General features: G+C 37.2%; 1 protein-coding gene across 1 annotated transcript in view; it reads left to right on the forward strand.

Annotated features, from left to right (window-relative positions):
* Window positions 1–22994, forward strand: part of rno (rhinoceros) — a 306578-nt gene that overhangs the window by 273340 nt on the left and 10244 nt on the right. Inside the window, exons 10-12 of the mRNA XM_067146977.2 lie at window positions 5935–6065; window positions 7014–7134; window positions 22435–22560. Of these exons, the coding sequence (XP_067003078.2) occupies window positions 5935–6065; window positions 7014–7134; window positions 22435–22560 (378 nt within the window). The remainder of the gene's footprint in view (window positions 1–5934; window positions 6066–7013; window positions 7135–22434; window positions 22561–22994) is intronic.

The raw sequence follows: 22994 nt of genomic DNA on the forward strand, positions 1-22994 counted from the left end.
AACATACCAAGTGAGTAGCTGCGTGGTTTGGGTCATGTAGCTGTCAGCTTCTATTCAGGATATATTGGGTTCAAACCCCAGTGTGGATAGGCCTAAAGATTGTTTTCTATGCTTTCCCATTTTCACATCAGCCAAATGTTGAGGCTGTACCTTAATCAAGGCCAGACTCTTCCTTCCTACTCCTAGCCCTATCCCCTCGTTGCCATAAGACCTATCTGTGTTTGTGTAATGTAAAGTAAATTAAAAAAAAAACTCATAATAGGATAAACACTATGACAGGTCAGAGTAGGAAGAGAAAAATAGAAAAAATGCAAAAGGGCACATCTCATAATATTATCTTTTTGGGTCTTTTTCTCCTTTTTTGATTGTCCTGTGTTGTTATTCTTTTGCTACCTGTATTCATCCTTATCTAGTGCAGCAGATTCATGAGCTCCTAGCCAGGTTGTATGATGCTGGCACCTGAAGTACTGTTGCATGACTTCCATGCCACATGGGGATTGAGGACAGCGAACTACGAACATACTTGCTAGCGATATTTGTTCTCAGCTATACTGAACCATCTTGGCATCCTGGGAATTGGAATACCTAGCTATCTAAGAGCTGAGAGCTATTAAGGAGACAACTGCCCCGTGACAGAATTCATGGAGAGAGGCCTAGTTTTGAGTAGGCTGAGGATATGTGATGGATGATCTACACACTCTTTATTTCCTAAAGCAGAAGTCCCTCCCTCCCTCCCTCCCTCCCTCCCTCCCGTGTTCATGTGGTGTCAAATTCACTACTGCCCACATCATCACAGAGTGCTTCTATCTGTCTAAGATGGAACCTCAGCCTTCAGGAAAACAACAAAACTCATACTAGTCGTTGAGGAGAATACTACTGATCTCGTCATTCACTTTAAGAGTGAAAGAGGATCATTCAAGCGCATGTAAATTTCAAGTGATGTGTTACCCTTTTCATGTGTTTATGTCTATTTCGGCTAATAAAATAATCAAGTAGTGAACTTGAAATGAAGCTGTTAAAACTTGTTACATGTAATAAAATAATGTCTGTGTTATTGTTTAGTTTTGTTTTCACATATGTTTGTTGAATAAATAATGTAATTTTTATTTTCAGTTTTGTTCTTATTTAATTTGTTGAGAGAGGATGGTAACCTAACTAAACTTCTTCATAAAACAAAAATCACCACCACCTTTTCCTGTGTTTATTTCTTATTTTATCAAGACAAGGTCTCTTTACAAAAGAAAATATTTATAAAATCCTCCTATCAATACAAGTCAAGTCATCTGTTAGATGAAGCAAAGTCTATACATGTTTCAGCCTAATCTCAAGGCCATCTTCAGTAGTAAAACAATGATTACATAATATACAAACAAATTAAAAATCGTAATGATGTGAAGTGACAGTGATCATGATTAGTGAGTTAAAAACACATTGAGGTACAAAGTCCTCTCGTCTAATAGATCTTCTATGCTGAGGAGTGTAGTGAGACCGTCAATACTATGAATAAAACGTGTATAACATCTGTAATGAGAAAAAAAGGAATATATGAGTGGATGAAGAACAAGTTAAAAATGATGTACGAAAAGAAAACTCATATGACTTACTTGTAACTAAAAGTTGTCGTCTCGAATGGAGATGACCTTGTCTGTCTCAAGTCACATTGACAACTAAGCCTGTGTGTGGCTTACTGTGTATCTGTGTCGATGTGGTTGGGTGGGGTAATGGAGGGGGAGGGGCAGGGAGGGAGGGACGTTGTGATTCGCGGAAGGAGGGTGTTGATGGAAGGGCGGGTCTTGTTCTAGAATGTCGGTAGTGAAACTCTTTTTTTATTAATGAACTGTTCGCAGATGAGCGGGACAAAGGTTTCCAATAAAATATTTTTCTTTTCGTTGATTTCATTTAAGTTATAGACGGGATTGTTATATTGGTCGATATCTATATATATATTCTCTAGTATATTAAGTAAGGGACCTTTCTGTTCGTAATGCAGGATCTTTAAATCTTGATCAATTGTTGTGTATTTATTATTTTTCTCTCTACAATGTTCGCTCATGGCTGAGTAGCGATTATACTTTAGGGCATTAACATGTTCGGAGTATCTTACATTGAAACTGCGGCCGGTTTGCCCAATATACGTTGAAAGACATGATTGGCATTTTAATTTGTATATTCCAGAGTTAAAAAATTTTTTGCTGTTGACAGTATGAGAATTAAAAAACATTTTTGTATTGGTGTGAACGGTCTTGAAAGCTACTTTTAACTTGTGCTTTTTAAAGATGTTTGAAATAGGATATATATTATTATTATTAAAGGTAAATGTGGTGAACTTCTCTTTATGGGAAGATTGTTTTTCTAAGATGGTCTTGGGTTTATTTCTAAATTTATTGAGAATTTTATTCACGAAAGCTTTACTGAAACCATTACCTCCGGCTATTGCATAAATGGCGTTGATTTCCTTTCTAAAATTCTTACGGGATAAAGAAACATTAAGAGCTCTGAAAATCATACTATTGTAAGCTGTCTTCTTCTGTGTCCCTGGGTGTAGAGAAGTTTGGTGGATTGTGTTTATTGTGTGAGTGGGCTTCCTGTAAATATTAAAATAAATGGTTTTATTCTGATTGCGAGTAATAGTTAAATCGAAATAATTAAGGGAATTGTTGTTCTCGGATTCTATCGTAAACTTTATGTGTGGATCTAGGTTATTAAGTAATTCAAGAACGGTGTTGCTGTCAGTAATGTGAGAATCCAGGATAATAAAAGTATCATCCACATACCGAGTCCAATGTTTGATCCCATTAATTTTACCTATAATGTGAGTGTATTCGAGGAAATCTACGTAAATATCAGCGAGGATTCCCGAGGCTGGTGACCCCATAGGAAGCCCCTTCTGTTGGTATATGATGATGTTAAAAGTAAAGAAGCCATTATTTAATGTAAACTTGAGGATCTGAATAAACTCTTCTATCTCCCCTATAATCAATTTACTGAATTTGGAAAGATTGTTTTTTACTATTTCGATGGTTTTATTGATGGGTACATTCGCGTACATATTTACTATGTCAAAGGAGTGAAGGGTGTAATGTTTCGGTAACGTGAGATTTTTTATTCTACTGCAGAATTCCAGGGAATTTTTAATTGACGTGTTAGCTTGAAAGGAATAATGAGTTTTAAGAAAATTGTGAATAAATTGGGATATTTTGTACGTCGGACTACTTCTGAAGTTAATAACGGGCCTTATGGGGACATCCGTCTTGTGAATCTTCGGTAACGCTCTCGCCGTAGGTAACTTGGGATTCATGATGATCAATTTTGATTTTTCTATGTCATTAAACAAAAATAAAAAGTTCTTAATTAAAGTTTTCATAAATATTTATAAATATTTTCTTTTGTAAAGTGATAACCGTCAATACGGAAAGAGATTCATAACTTGCAAAGACAAGGTCTGTTAGAATGACCCCTTGATGAATATTGAAGCCCACCTTCCCGATAAAGCAGGAATGCAGAAACAAGCTCACTGGGGGCTGAAAAGAAATTGATGTAGAAGAACTGAGATTGGTGAGGAGAGAGCCAATCTGTTTGAAGATGACATTGTATGAGGATGTGCAGATTGTTCCAGTACTTTTGTGGGGTTTTTTTTCTCATCTGTCATGTTTATCCTACCATGTGTTCTCTTGGATGTTCTTATCTTTGTATAATATGGCCTGTTTCAGAATATTATGTTCTTGAACTTGTGACTTTTGTTTGCTTGACATCATAATGAAATTTGCAGTCTGTTTAGATTTCACCAGGCATGTTTTCATTACTGATTAAAGTATACATACTAATAAATTTTTGTCACACACTTATCATTGTGACCTTTATTTTGATTTGGAGTTGATTTTTTTGTTCTTGTGGACATCAGATCATCTGAAAATCTGGTAAATCGTTTAGTTATCCCCTAATTATACACATTGTACCATGTTCCATTTTCATTCTTTTATCTTCACTACTACTACTACTACTACTACTACTACTACTGCTGCTGCTGCTGCTTTCACTGGTGATTGATATCTTGTATGCCGGACTGAGTGGCTCAGACGGTTGAGGCGCTGGCCTTCTGACCCCTATTTGGCAGGTTCGATCCTGGCTCAATCCGGTGGTATTTGAAGGTGCTCAAATACGCCAGCCTCATATTGGTAGATTTACTGGTACGTAAAAGAACTGCGGGACAAAATTCCGACACCTCAGCGGCTCTGAAAACCGTAAAGTAATTAGTGGGGCATAAAGCAAAATAACATTACAGTATCTTATCTAGTAGGGTTCAGTTTTGTAATATTATTTAAATAACCATTAATAACCATTGCCCCACATTGCACGCCAATTGTAATATATGTAAATAATTAATAACCATTACCCCACTTTTGGGTGCCAATTGTAATCTTATTAAAATAACAATAACATATCTTGTAATTGTAATAACATATGAATAAATAACTAAAATAATTGAAATAAATTAATAAAAATAATTCATTGAAATGCCTGTAATATGGGCACCAAAGTTCACCAGAATGGATCCCTCAAATTTTAATAGAGCATGATTAGTCTCTCTCCCAGTGCGTGTACGATAAAGCTGCGAACTGGTACATCTGCTTCAGGCCTTACCTAACATTCTAAAAACAACTAAATAGGTAGGAACTGCACCTAGGTTCATCAATAACTCCACTGATTGTAAAATAAATAACTATATTCTGAATAATATCCGTGCATGAGCACCTCATCGACACACCAAAATATACATAAAATACACTGACAAAATACTGCTGTAAGACTCCATATTTACACAATAATCGAACAACAGAAAACAGTGGGAAACCAGAAGCTAGGATCAACCTACCATTTGTAGTCAGCCCGATGAACATTAATTACAAAGCATATTCGTGTAGAGAAGAGCCTCCGTGGCTCAGGCGGCAGCGCATTGGCCTCTCACCATTGGGTTCCGTGGTTCAAATCCCAGTCACTCCATGTGAGATTTTTGCTGGACAAAGCAGAGGCAGAACAGGTTTGTCTCCGGGTACTCTGGTTTTCCAACACAATTTGAATATTCTCATTATTGGCACTTGTTATATCACATCGGTACTGTACCCTTATAATTCTTTACACTGATTCGAAAACTTGGTTGAAAGATATTTTCACTTGAACAACACATGGTTGTTGTTCCAGACCATAAATTATGGAAGCTCTCACCAACATATAAGACACCAAACTGCCACAAGTGATAAAATATCAAGTGCCTAAGCACTCTACAGTTTGTAGGTCAGTACCACACATCACATTCCACAAACATTTCAAGTCAACCATGTTCCACAAAAGTTTTAAGGCAAGTCTGCCCCATCAAAGTTTTAAGGCAACCTCCATTCCACCAGAAGTTACATCTCCTATCACGTTCCCCCAAGGATTTTAAGACAAGCATCTTCCACAAAAGTTACATTCCTCCAGTTTTTAAGTCACGTCCACTCTGCGGTTTTCTCACATGCCTAAATGGACCTCAGTTCCCCCCCCCTACTCTCACATGATACGTCTATATTGGTCCTAGCCATCACAAGTGGAAGATTCTTTTGCCATACCAAGACCATGCCCCGAACCTCTTCCTGGTCCCAAGACAGTAACAACCAGGCCACGTCATCGGACTCTGGGCTGTTCTACATGACTCGTGCAAACTTTCCGAGTTGTAAATAGCACTGTTTTCCCATCCGCTTATACAAAACAAAGACCTTCCAGCTTAAAATATTACGAATAAATATACAAATGAAATAATAATAATAGTAGTAATAACGAATAATGACAATAATATTGTTTCTTACTTGCGACTACAGCACGAGGGTGTGATGTATGTACTATCACATTTTATATGCAGGATCAAAATAACTGTGTTGTCTTCTCTCTCTTTCTCTCTAGTCCTACTGCCAAAAGCACAGTGTCACAAGCAAGAAAGAGAAAAGTGGGTCAGCCTCAGAAGATGATGAGTCGAAGAGAAAAAAGCGCAAGGACATGACATCAGAAGAAAAGAACCAAGCTCGAGCAGCCAAGTATGTTAGTTGTTCCTGTACAGTATTGTTTTAGATCTTTACTGATAAGTAATTCTGTAGGCAAGGTAATGATATGTGGCAACCAGGGACACTCTGGTTGTCTGTGTAAGAGAAAAAGGCATTACTTCTGTTTAGGAATAGATACAAGGAAGACTCAGTTTGATATTGCTGAAGTTGCTTTGGTGCAGCAAGAAAATCATGGCAGAAAGATGGGTAATGGAAATACAACTGAGACATCCCAATTCCTAACTATCCCAGCATCTACAGTAATTCCTGTTGCTGCTCAGGGAGTTATTTAGCACATTTCTGCCTCAGTATTTCTTTTTTGAAAATTAGTAATAAGGTTGATCAGTCAAGGACTGCGTCTTTGCCATTAATAGTACTGTAGAATAGAAGACAAAAACACGAAAATGAATCAACAAATAAATGCTTAAGGTGTAAGTGTTAAAAATTTGAATGCTCCTATGTGCCTACCATTTCTGTTTAGACAGTCCATACACACATAGAAACATTCTCAACTCCTTAATGTTCAGTGGAGTGCTCAGAATGAGATTGGTCTTGGTAATGGCAACATGTCAGAACCTGACGGGCAATTTAAGGATCCTAGGATTTTTTCATTTGTGCTGCAGCTGGGATTGAAGTGTTTTAATTCATCAGTACTATCCCTCTTTTCCATTTCCAGCTATACCACACAGTTACATGTTGTGTTCCATTTTCCTTTCTTATTGTGGTGTGGAATATGATCTATCTTGTTCAGCATATGTTGTGTAATAAACAGTGTAGCAGCTCTCTTGTACATAAAGCATATAACTGTTAAACTTCTTGCTAATTTTACATAGGTGCTACTTATATTAAATTTAATACCTGTAAATAACAGATTACCTTTTTAATAATACTTTATGCTCAAAGGCCTATAAATGAATTTATTTCTTCCTTCCTCACTTTTAGGCTTCAAGAAATAGAAGCTGAATTTGATAAACATGTCAGCATTAAAGATGTCACCCAGCATATGGATGTTGATGCAGAAGGAATCCAGTATATTTACAATTACTGGAAACTGAAAAGAAAGGTATGATTTGAATTAGTGCCTGTTGTGGTTAGACTTCACCCATACCGATTTTTAATACCTATTCCACGTATAATATCACCAGGTACGATACCATTAAAGTACTTTATTGGCATAAGTAATACTCATTTCCATGGATGCAAATTACCACTGGTTATCAGGTTTCACATTCTCATGTCCATAGAGGCTTTTCAAAGATTGTTTTAGAGCCCAGACAACAGTATTTATATTATTATAGCTAAAATGGACAGGAGGAGGAGGGGAAAAGTGAAATATAATGCAGAAGGTGAACTGAAATTCACTGATGGAGATATATTTCTCTGTTTTGACTGATGATGAATAGGATAGGATACTGTGTATCGTGGTAAATATTGACCTCCTATTTGGAAGATTAAAATACTTAAATACTTTAATTAAAAAATCAAATAGAATATTAGTTTTTTCTGAGATTTCGTTCAGATTCGAATTGAGTTGAAGAACTGGTCTAAGTGAATGAAGCAAATTTCTGCGACGTCAAGAATAGGGCCTTTGTCCATATTCATGAGCACCTCTATATGTTGTTGTATGTTACTTAAGCTATGCTTTGAATCTTGAATGTGCTGGCCAACTGCTGAGTATCTATTATATTTTGTAGCATTAACATGTTCCATGTATCTGATTTTGAAGTTCCTCCCTGTTTGACCAATGTACGAGGATTGACAGTTTTGACATTGGAATCTGTAGACACCTGATTTTTGATAAATGTTAGTCTTGTTAATTGAGCTGGTATTATATAAGATATCCATGTTTCTATTGTTAGTTTGATATGCGATTTTGGTGTTCTGTTTCTTCAGGATATTTGTAACTACGTAAATATCTTCGTTGAATGTTAAGGTTGAATAATAATCAGGTTTAATTTTCTCTCTAGTTAGAGTTGAATTTAGGCAAAATTTTCGTTTGTTGATAATGCGCTCTATAAATGCATTGTCATAACCGTTATATTTGGCTATGAAGCAGATTGTATTCAATTCTTTATTGATTTACTTTATTAAGTGGTATACTGAATGCCCTGTCTACCATACTGTTGTAGGTAGCATACTTGTGTGCTTTGGGATGAAAAGAATTTTTCTTGATAGTAGTGGCTGTCTGTGTTGGTTTTCTGTAGATTTCATGTGCCGCGTATAGTTGGTTGTTCAGAAAAGATTTCTTCTTATATAAGAATTTAATTTCGTTTTTAATCCATATCTTATTAACTTTATTCTATGTACTCCTGTGTAGAGGCGAATTTTGGTGTCTTTTGGTGTTCGCTTTGAGGAAGTTAGGAGTCAGGTTATGTTCTAAGCACTGTTTTAAGAAATGAATGTCTTTGTCTATTTTTGCGATTTTTTTATTATTATTTTTTTTTAAAGGTTCCTATAATGATAGGCCTTGAGTTTTGCCTGTTAAGCTTTGTTATTTAAAGATACGAACTTCATTAATGTTTCCTTATTGAACTGAGATCAACGGTATGATATCTATTAGGTTCAACCTTTTCAGTTCTAATTAGGTTCGTGTTTATGTTACAAATACCTTTTATTCAACTTGGGGACCGGCTTCGACATATATAATGTTATCATCAGCCATAAAATAAATCACAAATATATAAGCAAAGACATAATCTGTAACTCACCATTGACACCATGTGTCATAACAGAAGAGTAACGGCTTAATAATTAAATCTGGCGCAGTGACACGTTGAAGTAAACATAAAGTCTCTCATTATTCAAAGAATAAAAGAAGGTTCTTCAATATGTAGTCTTGAAAATCGCCGTTAATATTTTTTCTTTCTGTTTTTGATTTTTGTATGATTAATGGATTTTTTGCTTTCTCCCTTTACTTTTTGTTAGGTTAGAAAAAAGTTCAACCTGTTCAGCTGTCATCTATTATCTCTAGGTGTCAGCAGTGTCGTGTAATTGATTATTTCCCGTGCAAAATTATCGATCGTAAAATTGATACTGGCATCTCTTTATGCTTCTGCTGTAATACCAGTGTGAATGTTGCCTGCCATCCTGTTATTTTTGCTTTGTGAGTATGTATAAAGTGAAGGTTGTGCAAATATTTTTCATACTCAGAGACATTATAGTTAGAGATTCTATATCATTACAGTTGACTCTCGACTATCCAGCTCGTGACTTTTCAGCCTCTATGCTATCCAGCCTACTTAGTACTGTTTATTTATTTATTTATTTATTTATTCTCGTGTCAGAAACATATAAGGCATAGTTAGAATATTATATTATTTGTGACCAGAACTTCGCTACTTCCAGTGCATTTACCATGGAGTAATGAAGGTCTTCTTGAGTACAGGAGGCTGGAGACTGTTGGCAATGCAGCAAATGTTGTACAGTCTGGACTTTAATTTTGTTCTGCCCACTCCAGATCTCAGTATATTCAGTGACTTCCAAAGCTTCCGAAATTCTTCTCCAACCAGTGGAAAGGTAGTACAGATATAGTTGGTCCGTTATTTGACATTATAAATTTTCCAGCTAATTCATTCCTGGTTGCCAGCGTTTCGACCCGTGTGCTAGGCTGGGCTCATCAGTTGGTACCTAACACACCTACCAAGATGCATGGCTATTGCATACCGTAGAGGCTACTGTGTAGGCTAATTGGAGACACCAGCAGTGCCAATGCACTATGAGAGACTTTGTCTCATTACCAAAAATTGATGCCTGTTTGGCCATCAGGTGATATAGATGTTGATTCGCTATGGAAATCAACATCTATATCATTTGCAGTTTTAGCTTTTTTAATTTGTGGGATGCTTTCCTGTTCAGCAATAACTGATGTGCTATTTGATTGGCAGTTATATTATGATGTACAGTGGTCTTAGTTGGATCACTGTTCAGGTGTCTCCTTTGTAAAGTGTCTCAGAAGTCTCCAGGCTTTGTGACCGTCTCTTTTCAGATCCAAATTTTCTATAGTTTTAATCCATTGATCCCTTTTTGTCTCTCTCATTGAAGAAATGAGTTTGTTTCCTGTATCGATAGTTGCTTCATTGAAAGGTTTTTCTTCAAATAAGTTGTATTCTGTGAGTAAGGTAGTTTGATCTGATGTTAGCCCGGGAGTGAAAGATGTTCGGCATCCATAGGTAATGGACATTCTGGAGCATTTCTTTACGGCCATGATGAAGATGTCATAGCATTCTGGTGCTGGTTCTATGGAAGGCACTTCAGCGTCCAGCAGTTCCGCAAATCTCGACCACTCTGCTTTTCTGAAATTAAACCTCCTCCAAAAGGATAGCTTCTTAGGTTTCACAGCAGTAAATATTTGGCAGATTATTGGTCTGTGTTGTGAGTTGGGTATTAGGGAACAGACAGATTTTACACATTGTTGGCTAATACTGCTGCTACTAAATATGAGGTCGGGATTGTAACCTTGCCTCCACCTGCCGCTGTTAAATGATGCAGGAAGCTTTGCATCACGAATTAGGGTCAGATTATTCATTTCAGCCCATTCTTGTACTGCTGTGTCATTCCCATCTTCATTATCATAGCCCCAAACATTACTATGGCTATTGAAATGGTCATTTACAATCTGCACATGTTTATTTTGAAAATTGGGTGGTTTGTCAACAGTGGATTCAACTCCAGGTGATTTATATAGGGATAAAATGGTGCAATCAGCTGTCTCCACAGTGAGAAATTCAGTGTCATTTTCCTCTGTAGATGCCGTGGATAGAATCTATACATCTGGATGAACAAAGATAGCGATTCCACATTTAACATGTGGTCTCTTGATGGCAGGACTCATTTCGCTTACTTTTGGCCTGCGCATATCGCAACTTCTGTGTGTCTCGTGTATGCACAATATATAACACTGGTGCTGACAATATAATTCTTGTAAGAGTTTTCTTTGTTATTAGAGATGTTGTTAACTGTGGTCCTGAAAAGGACTCGGATGTGGATGTTTCTGTTATGAAAGGATCAGCCGTCAGATTATTTCGAGTCAGTTTTTGACGTTGCCTAGGATATGCCTGATTACTTTTCTCAACTTGGTTATGAATCATCATAATCTTCGGGGAGACTCCCTTAGCACTGTAATACAGTACAGTATTTTTCCAAATCTTTAGCAAGCGGGCTCATGCAAGAACCCTATGTAGTATTTCAAAATGTTTCATGGATATCTAGTGCTTCTGGCACACGTGGAGTCACAATTATAAGTACAGTACAGTATTGTTAATACGTACTGTCTACTGAATAACTTATGGACAAGAAATGTTTTGTGGATATCTAGTGCTTCTGGCATATGTGGCGTCACAATTATAAGGTACGGTACTGACTGGACTAAGGGTTGTATAGTCCCCCTCTTCAAGAAAGGAAATCAATGGATATGTGGCAATTATAGAGGAATCACACTCCTGTCTCATGGACTTAAGTTGATGGAGAAAGTGATAGAGAAAAGATTACGAAAGATCATCGAATCACAACTTGAGAAAGAACAATATGGGTTTCGAGTAACAGATCAACAACAGATCCCATTTTTGCTGTTAGGATGATAATGGATTGGGAAAAAGGACAAAATGTCATATTTGTCTTTCTGGGCCTAGAAAAAGCCTATGACAGCATACTGAGGTATAAACTTTGGGATTTCCCATTTTCACACCAGGCAAATGCTGGGGCTGTACCTTAATTAAGGCCACGGCCGCTTCCTTCCAACTCCTAGGCCTTTCCCATCCCATCGTCGCCATAAGACCTATCTGTGTCGGTGCGACGTAAAGCAAGTAGCAAAAAAAAAAAAAAAAAAACTTTGGGATTGCTTGAGAAGGAGAAACGTTCCAGTATCTCGCAAATATAAAGATAGGAACTTTCCACCTAATCGATACATTTATTTCTTATAAGGTACTTAATATAATCTAATATAACTATACCGGTTTCGACCCTATTTGTGGGTCATATTCAACTGCTGAAGAACCTATCGTCTTAATAACAACAACATACAATGCTAAAACATTACTTATCTTAATTATGAATGACTAATGCTAACTTATAATGATGTGTTGTGGTAATAAAATATACTTGAAAGAGTAGTTTTGAAAGTCTAAAATGTTCACCAGTTCGTTATTACACTGATCTTGATGTTCACTCATATACTCATTTATTCAAACTAGTGTTGCAATGTTGACACACTTATTTTAATTTAAAAACGTCTCAATGTTGAGTTAATGAAACATTATTTATACTAATTGCGAATGACTAATGCTAAAATACAATGATGTGTTGTGATAATAAAATGTGCTTGAAAGAGTAGCTTTGACAGTCTTAGTATGTTCACCAGTCCGTAAAGACACTGTTCTTGACGTTCACACATATCCTCATTCATTCAATCCATTGTTGTAACATACTTATTTTAGATTAAAAATATCTTAGTGTTGAGTTGTATGGAACTGTATTTTTTAAAATCCATGTCAGTAGGAGATTGGTTTTGAATAATGTTGATGAGCCTGTGCAATGAGGTAGACGTGAGTCGCATGTTTTTAACGATGAATTTAAAGTCTTCTAAAGCTTAGCTCAGGGTCAAGTTGTTGCGTTTGATGTTCCATTAACTAAGGTGCGAATGTTCCCCTCTTCATACTCGGGTTCCGTTGGATTATGTCAGATAATATAGGTGGAAAAAAGAAAAGAATTTTACTGTTAGAGAATGTCTATGGAACATGTTTTAAAGTTCACTTTGTGTGTTACTTACTTGCTGTCTTAGTCTGTCATTTGTGTGCTTCGTGTACGCCGGGGACTAGTTGTTGCAGCATTGGAGGGGAGAAGTGGTGGGGCAAAGGAGACTGCTTGGGGAGGAGTTGTGGTAGGGCGGGGCGTGTCTTTTGGGGGTTCAGTTGTGCGTTTTTGCTTTTGTTTGTTAACTTTCTTTAAATAAATGTTTTTTAAGGGAGGAATGGTAGCATTGAAAAGGATGTTTGATTTTTCTGTGATCTCGTTCAGATTAAAATTTTGGTTGGCATACTAATCCGTATTGATATAGAATTCTTCCAGTATATTGAGCAAGGGGCCCTTGGAATTTATGCTTAAAATTTTTGGGAAATTTATTATTATAATCTTCTATATGTTGTCCTATGGATGAAAAATGGTTGTGTTTTATAGTGTTAACATGTTTATTATACCGGATAGAAAAGCTCCTGCCAGTAAGCCCGACATAACTGGGATCAGATGATACAGATGTTGATTCCCAGTACAGTACAGTACAGTATTGTTAATACATACTGTGTACTGAATTACTTACGAAGAGGGCATTAACGAGTTAATAACTGTCGGCCACGTTATTTGCGCATTTATTACAAAAACTTGTTATCCTCTTTCATTTCAAATTTTCGTTAGAGAACAGCAGTCGTTGGGTATTACTAAACAACTCCAACATCGCCTTCGAATGTCGACGAGAGAGAGCTCGTAGATGCACATGATGAGAAAATTATATCGTACCAAAGATGATCGATCACATTTTGTGGCAAATGTTTCGGTTTCCTTATTCAAACAGCGTCACCTATCCTAACTTAACCGAACTATACATATGATGAAAACATACTTCAAGCGCCAGTAGAGAAATGATAACCTTCTCGCTATAAATTTACATGATAATAACCTTTCCGTAATTTAACCAGCTGCGAGAAAATATAAACTAACCTCTGAAATCAATTGTGCACTCTGCCGTATCTTGAGGTGTATCCCATTTTTACTTAACACATTCACGCCCGCATCCGAGTTATTGCCTGTAGCGCGTGAGCATGCTGTGGACCGTATCCGAGTTAGCCCGGATAAACGCAACCTTGAACTGGAGCCGTTCCTACGCAGCTGGGATCTATTTTGGTCACAAATATGTGCGAGAGAGATGAAGGTAATACCCTTATGAATGCTTCTACTCACCAGAAACCACATGGCCACGGCGATTTTACCTCCCAATGCAGTTTTGTTTTGTTTTGTTTCTGAAGGTAGCCTAGCGCTGGCCCAACTAGCTGCGTAGGTGGTTTGTGATTGCACAAGCGTGTGTATAATCGCTTTCTGAAGTGTAACCATGCCGTGTAAGGACAATATAAATGATGCAAGTAGTGCAAATTTACAAAGCACAGTTTCTCAGCTGCTTGAAATTATCTTGGCCAGGGGTATACAGTCTATATGGACAATTATTACAATAGTGTTGGACTCGCGAAACATTTACGGAAACAGAACACTGGCGTATGTGGAACAATACGGTCAAATAGGGGTGTACCAAAAGATCTAAAGGAAAACCAGGCATTTCTCAAACGGGGGCAAAAAAGTGAATCCGACATACAAGTACAGTCACCTCTCTACGAACGGGCGAGTTGGCCGTGTGCGTAGAGGCGCGCGGCTGTGAGCTTGCATCCGGGAAATAGTAGGTTCGAATCCTACTATTGGCAGCCCTGAAGACGGTTTTCTGTGGTTTCGCATTTTCACACCCGGCAAATGCTGGGGCTGTACCTTAATTAAGGCCACGGCTGCTTCCTTCCAACTCCTAGGCCTTTCCTATCGCATCGTCGCCATAAGACCTATCTGTGTCGGAGCGACGTAAAGCCCCTAGCAAAAAAAAAATAGCCCACTCAGATGATGGGCGTGAATGTGTTAATTGCAGTATTTATCATAAAAATTAAGCGATCGTTTAGTCAGCCGTTATTTTTAACCAGTAAACAACTGCTGTCAGCCACGTTATTTACACATTTATTATGAAAACTTGTTATCCTCTTTTATTTCAAATTTTCTTTAGAGAACAGCAGTCAACGGGTATTATTAATCGACTCCGACATCACTTTCGAATGTCGACGAGAGAACTCGCTAGTAGACATAGCGAGGAAATAATAATGAAGATAATCGATTACATGCAACATAATCGCTGCGGTGCATAAATGTCTGTAACGGAAAAAATCGTGCACACCTAATCGCTCGTAATAACGGATGCGTCGGTGATAGGGCTCTCGCTGTAACCAAAGGATAATACACAATTTAATATAGGAATTTTGAAGGGACAGCAAGACATCGTCGGTATAAGGGGATTCTCGTTATATGCCGTACTCACTATAACGGACTTCTACTGTATTTATAGAACTCCAACCTATCCAGCTTTTTTGTTACCCGGTTTGACCTTCCGCAACATTAGGCCAGATAGCCGAGAGTCTGTTATTTGGTTTATGTCTTCATTGATAGCAGCCTGTTTAAATTTAAGTTTCTATTAAATTGTAATCAAGTGAGTGGTGCAGAAAGGAGATGGGTTGATGCAACATGAGTAGAGCGTTCGATAGTGATACAGTAGAACATGATGCCAAAACCAAGGGTCAGTGTTAAAACTCGAGCACTTGAATTTGAAGTCAATGGATTTTATGGAAATGAAAATAATATTAGTACAGTCAAAACCAGTTACAACGACTCAGAAATGACCGCCAAAAAACATAAGTGAAATAAGTAGGCTACTGTATTTGCAATACAGAATTTGTGGAGTGGGACTGAAAGCAATTTTTCTTCTAAGGTTTACACAGTACGTGCAGCAATATGTCAGCAAAATATAAATAATAAGTGAGGAGAGAAGTAGCAACAATGTAAATTGATCAGTAATGTAGCACACAGTTTTGGCTAATAAATGAGATGTTCTCTCTGTGATACACCCAATTCCTTACGTGATGCTGACGTTTGTTTCCTCATTTTGTAATCGCTATATTATGTATGACTAAAAGGAAAGAAAAAGGGGAGGACTAGGCATATTGCCGAAAGAGAAAAATTGATATTGTAATGTTAGAAACGATGTATTTTGAATACTCACTTCCCCACCAGCCTCCCTTGATAACTGATGTGCTGGCAAGCTTGTGTAGGACTAGAAACAGCTGTCTTGCTGCAGTGAGCAGCGGGCGTTTGGAGAGAGGTGGAAGGGGGTTGAGGGGAGGAAGTAGGGTAATAATACTTCTGTTCATTGAGAAAAATATTTGTATAATTACATCTGTTGTTTCATTAAGATTGCCGATTGGATCTTTTCTCTGATCAGTGTGAATGTAGATATTTTCATATACATATATATGTATTGAAGTGTGTGCCTTTATTAATTACATATAAAATAAACAAATCTTGATCTATTGATGAAAAACAATGTTTGATGATTATTGTCTGACATATGGATAGTCATCGCTAAGTATTTGTTGTGTTTTCCACCTTAATGTGTTCTTGGTAATGAGTGGTGAAACACTCTGGAGTTCAAGAATTTTGTACTATTATTAGTAATGCTGTGTGGGTTATGGAATAAAGCAGAATTTGTATTGGTGGTTTTGAATGCTATGTTATAGTTTTGTTTTTTTAAAAGGTTAGTGATTTATAAATGCTTTCATTATTGTACGTAAAAGTAACATTTTCCTTTTTATTGGGAATCTCTCATAAGTGTAGATGATGGTGTGGTGGTGGTGGTTTTTTTAAACTTAGCTGATGATTTTGTTGACAAAATTCCTTTTAGGGCTGGCAGCTATTGAGTGAATTGAGTATTTTTTTTAAAAAGGTAATATTGAAGGTCCTATGGATCAGACTAAAGAAAGTTATTGTAATCCTTATGAAATAGTGGAGGAGGTCAAACACTTTATTTCGATGAGGAGTTCGAAGATAATATCGAAATATTTATAGAATCTTAAGTAGTTACTTTTCTTTACCGTGGACTATAACATAAAATCGCTTCTAAAGGGCAGCCGGTTCAAAATAGGTATATACCATCGCGCACTTTTTTGTAGAGGTTTCTATGCTCTACAATTTGTACGCTTACACTTGGGGTTTATCATTGACAGTTCACGCAGCGTAAGCCAAGAAAGCAAATGACTGACCGACCGACATCGAACCTGCCAAGTTGGGCTAAGAAGGCCAGCGCTTTACCATGGCCGGTCACTTGCTTTCTTGGCTTACGCTGCCTGAACCGTCAACGATAAACCCCAAGTGTAAGCGTACGAATTGTAGAGCATAAAAACCTCTACAAAAAAGTCCAGGATGGTATATACCTATTTTGAACCGGCTGCCCACTAGAAGCGATTTTATGTTATAGTCCGCGGTAAAAAAAAAAAAAACTCCTTAAGATTAAATACATACTTCGATATTATCCTCGAACTCCTCATCGAAATAAATTATTTGACCTCCTCCACTATTTCATAAGGATTATAATAGCCTTGTCAGGACATTATTTGCATGTATGGTTCAGAAGTTATGACCATTTTAGACTGTAGTGGTAATTCGTTCCCTGTTGTTTGCTAGCAAGTTGCCTCTACCTCGTCGCTAGAGGTGCTAGTGTCGCTCCAGCTGTTAAGTGGATGAACCTTCCTCTTATTAGAGCTTTGCGACTGTATATATTAGACTGTGCTTATACTGTGATACGTTTTTAGATAGACAGACTTTTACACTGTGTCACGTTATTTTAACTCTAGAACGGTCGGGTGGAAAACGTAGCGTGAAAGGTCGGGCTGGGTCTGGTAGACCTAATTTAAAAACTTATATATAAACCATTTAAACCATATATAAACCATTTTGGAGATTCATTTTCAATAGAGTGGTATAATATCAATACCCTGAAAACATTTCAAAGAAGTATATTGAAAATTAGTCGAACATTTAGAGGTCAAAACAAAACACACACTGATAAGAAAATTTGTGGCAAACAATATGAACTTTATATTATCTGTTTTTAACACCATTTTCCGAAAATGAACATATTGGTTTTCAACATGCTGAGGAAAATGTAACATGTAAATAACACTCGAAGGAGTTCCTGCCGGGTCAGTTTCCTTAATTATCAAGACAGTTTCCACATCGCATCTCAGCATGTTTCAACCCACATATTGCAGATTTTACAGAAGTACAGTGTCTTGCTGCCCTTGCACTTAATGGCATCTTCCTCTTTTCCCAGACTCTGGGTCTTCTTGTCGTTCATTTGTTCGTTCTGAAAGTCTTGCTGCAAGAAGTCGAATTTCTCGAGTTAGACAAACTTGTTGAGCTTACTCCGCCATGTAGTGTCACTAGTACTTTACTTAGTACCTTCAAGAATGCACGCCTTTCCATATCCATATCTACAAGATTTCTTCTAAGGACAACATACGCATTTAATGCTGCAATATTTAAAACAGCAAAATTTAAACATAATGGCCATCGTCGTGTTCCTCTTTTGACAGTATACTGTATTCTGACAGTATATCAACTACATCAACGCCACCTTTGTTGGCATTATAGCAAGTAATCATTTTTGGTTTTTTTTCTTTTCACTGGTTTCCCCATCGATTTCTGCATCATGATGCATGGTGGAAAGTAGAAGTACACATTTATTGTATTTTGGAGCATAAGATAACATAGTAACATCTTCTTGGAATCCAAACATGCTCGAATAATTTTCTTTAGATTTCTTTGCAAGGAATTCCGGAGGTCTTTCTGCCTTGTTCTTCATCAAGGTGCCGAGTAGTGTAATCTTCATTGTTAGAAGTTTTTTTAGCAAGACTGTAGGAGGTAAGCCAATTGTCAACATTTAAATTTCGTTCAGTACCTTTTATTGGCTCAACCAGTCGCAGTACAATATCTTCAGGCTTGTTACTTTTACAGAATGGGCCATCTGGTTGAACTCCAGCATAAACTTCCAAGTTTTTAACATAGTAACTCTTAGTAGAAGTGAGCAGGAAGACTTTTATGCCGTATCTCGAAAGGCTTAGAAGGGATATACATCCAAAATTGGCATCTCCTCCTGAATGGCAGCAAAATTTTGTCAATTGTAACAAACTCTGACATAGAGATACTTGTTACAGATCAAAACAAATAGGTCCAAAAGATCCCTAATTACTGCTAAATTGTCTTTAGACTTTCTCTCATTTCGTGAGTGAACATTGTCAAAGCGAATGCACCAAGTGAGAAATCTGAACCTTTTCAGAGACATACCCGCCCTAAAAATTTCTACTCGTGTCCCCTCCATATCCCAAAACTCCTCGATATTCATTTTGCTTCCATGCAGCACTCCAGCAAGATGCAATAGGCCAAAATAAGTTAACATTTTGTTTTTTGTAGTTTCTCTAGCCATACTTGAATGACTGTAGTTAGATTTAATAGACCGAATATAAATATTTGTAGCATTCACAAGCAGATCAACAAGAGGTTCATTGAAAAATAATGACCATAACTCTCTGGGAGTATGTACATTCATACCTCTCTTACACTTCCTGGAAATGAGTTGAAACTAAGTCATGGGCTCTTGTACGAATATTCAGGGGAAACACTTTTCTTCCACTTAGTTTTTCTGTCTTTACCAACAAAATAAGGAAGAGAAGTACCTGCCTGTGAACCCTCTGTATCCACCGTACACTGCAACTGGCTGTATTTAAATTTCTGATGTTGTTTTTTTCTTCTTCGCTAAATGCATGGATAAGTGTTCACTGGTTATCGCAAAAAATGGGTCAGCATCTGAATCGTCGAATTCATCATCATCGAGTAAAATTTCCTCGATTTCAAATGTTGAAATCCTTCCACTTGATGCTGTCATGTTGGAAACTTCGTTGAAACACTAATGATATTCTTTGTTTAACCCATTACGGCCTGAATTAATTTTTTTCTGAGATTTGCTTATTTATTGTATTTTGTCACATGTTTGAGACCAAAATTAACTAATAAAACAAGTTTCAGAATTTTGGAATCGCTAGGTCATAAGATATTTGATGTTGCCATGTGGCAACGCTAGGCACTTGCACTACCTATTTTTAAACAGTGAGTTTTGAAAATCAAATTTAGGTTGCAAAGTGTTTTTTTGTTTTCGTACAATAACAATATTGAATATCTTAGCATTATTTATTGTAAGAATGTGGAATATCGGTTTTGATTCACATCACAGAAAGAAAAAGAAAGAATTATTGAACAAAGGAGAAAATATTTGTTTGCAGTACAGACACAAAACACTCACTGGAACAGTAGAATAAAATCAAAATTAAGAAAATGAAGAATCAAAGAACTTCAGATGCAGTTACATACTATAGAGTAACTACAGTAGTCTGTCTTTTCAGAGGCATATAAAAGCCCACCCTCAATACTTGCGCGTTAGCCACAGAGAGAGAGAATGACAATCTTCAATCTTTCACTGTCTTCATATCATCCTGTGTGTCCCAATAAGAACGCTTGGAGGGCAACCTATTGTATCCAAAAATGAAAAGTATGGCGATAAAGCAACTAATTCCATCAGAAGTTATTTGTAGGTCCGTACAATTTAAAAACACTGCATATGTTTTAGTCTCTCAAACTAAATGTTCGATCAGCTGGTTATCTGTAAACAAAGCAAAAATGTCAACAACAGTCATGGATTTTCACTTGCTGTAACTAGGCTCCAGAAATGTCAACGGTCGCCCAATATTGAAATCAGCCCCATCGCTCTATCTTGGTCTGTTATTTGATTTATTCTTTCCTGTATCAATTATCCGCTCTTTCGCAGCATCGGGTATTGAAACAGATCTTGCATCAGTAGACAGAAAGGGCACTTCGTCCTCTGGTAACATACCTTCACCATCGTAACTAATCCTGATTCTGTCATTATTTACAAGCTTCATTTCAGCACTGACATGTAACTGTCGAGAGAGAGATTATCAATAAGCCCACCATCAACTTCATCAGGAGCCCTCATCTGTAAGTACATTTACATAGGGCGGTTCCACAAAAATATCACCATCAAGATCTTCAGTCAGTAGTATATCCAGTGCTTCTAAAAGGGAAAATCCCTTCCTGCAATGAAGATGTATGAATTAGTATAAAGTACCATGATCTGACAGCTGCAGCAATTTTACTGAGTATAAATGCCTACTGTTAACATTTGGCAACGTTAATGATTCAACAAGCATTATTACGGCATTGTGCGCCCGTACTATTTCAAATGCTTACAACATATATAATGAAGTGTGCACAACACTACTGTAAACATAATCCAATGAAAGAACTTCAGTTATAGATTTTATATCCTTCTTACGTGAAGCTGGCAGCCTTTTTGCAGGAATCTTAAAATAACCAAGAGTCCACCAGTCTTTGTGTCACAACAGTAGATTTTAAAATTAAATAAATGTGATTACTCGATTCTACAAACTCTTCTCTAACTGTCGAATGACACTACAATCTTCCAGATTATTTCTTGTTGCCAACAGTATTAAAAGAAAAAGGCGCAAAAATCGTTGCCATATGGCAACGCACGGCGCTAATGGGGTTAAGATATGAACATGTTAAGAGCATTGAAACCTAAGCCACACAAAAATAAACTTGCAGGCGTGCTGGACAGAATTAGGTACATAAATGGTCCAGCTGGGCTTGAGAGTCCCACTGCTTCTTTGCGCAAGTGACAAAGACTAACTGAGGAAGATTCTCGATAAGAACTGCAGCGCACCCCTATGACCATTTCAAGAAGGTACAGAGACTAGCCCTTTAACCGTTGTGACCTTGAGATAATTGCAAAATTTCATACTGCTGGGTCTCAGAGGCTCGGCCTGACCGTTCTAGGGTTAACACAGTATATTTTTGTGCTTTTGGAATGGTGCTTATTTAATATGTGGCTGAGGATGTCCCAGAGAAAGGGACAAAACATGTCCCACTAGATTTTAATTGTATTTTAACAAGTAAATATGTTGTTTATAGTATTGATAAAGTGGAATTCCTCTCAAAATATTAAAAATATATTTAAATGAACGCATGTTGAAAAAAACCATATCAAGTGTTTCTATATCCCTGTTGAATAGTTCTGATTTGCGATATTCGGCAGTACGTTTTCCCGTTCAACACGTTCTTTTTTCTTGTCCCCTGCAGAAACATTGTAACACAGTTTTGCTTTATATATTTTGTTATTACCTGTAAATTTACATTTGACAGTTCTTACTATGCCCCTCGCCCCCTTCCCTGCTTATTGTTTAGAGGTATTGTTGATCATGTTATTTTTCTGCAAACAAATGCCATGTTTCCCTATAAATAGTTACCTGCTTTATGCTGTTGCATGTTCTTCTTGATGTGAACCAACAGTTGTTGATTGATTTTTGTTTGAGCAAAATAATAGGATTAACATACAAGTAGAGATGTTGAGTTTATAGGTTCACCAAATACAAATGATAAATTAGGAGAAGTGGTATATCCTGAAAATATCAGGATTGAAATAAATCAACTCGGCACTTACAGTTGCAGTGTGTACGCAAGCTGTGATGAGAATGTACAGAATGTCACCTACAGTTTTTTTCTTTTTCATGCTAGGAAATTCCTATATTAGTTTGCATTACTACTTCAGTATAATAAATACCTTTCTTTTTTTTCTTCTTTTTTTCAGGCTGGCTTCAACAAACCTCTCCTTCCTCCTAAGTCAGAAGATGTTGATATTTTATCTCGCCAGCAAGAACAAGCTGACCTTGATAAGATGAAGATGTTTGTTCAACTGCGTCAAGACCTCGAAAGGGTAGGCATTACTTATGTTTTTATTGGAGTGTTAATACAAGAATTTTGTGGATAGACAATTTCTTTGGTATAGAATAATTTTATCTGTGTTGTTTTTTAATATTTAGTGAAAATTATGATTAAATTCAACCTTCATTGAATATGCCAGCCTTGCGGCGTAGGGATAGCATGCCTGCCTATACCCAGAGGCCTCGGGTTTGATTCCCAGCCAGGTCAAGGATTTTTACTGGGATGTGAAAGCTGGTTCGAGGTCCACTCAGCTTACATATACAGTGGAAGAGCTATTTGACTGTGAGATAGTGGCCCCGGTCTAGAAAGCCAGGAATAATGGCCGAGAGGATTTGTGTGCTAACCACACTACATCTCATAATCTGCAGGCCTTCAGGCTGAGCAGCGGTCATTTGGTAGGCCATGGTCCTTCGGGGCTGTTGCACC

Source organism: Anabrus simplex, chromosome 5 (assembly GCF_040414725.1).
Source record: "Anabrus simplex isolate iqAnaSimp1 chromosome 5, ASM4041472v1, whole genome shotgun sequence".
In the NCBI taxonomy this organism is placed as follows: Eukaryota; Metazoa; Arthropoda; class Insecta; order Orthoptera; family Tettigoniidae; genus Anabrus; species Anabrus simplex.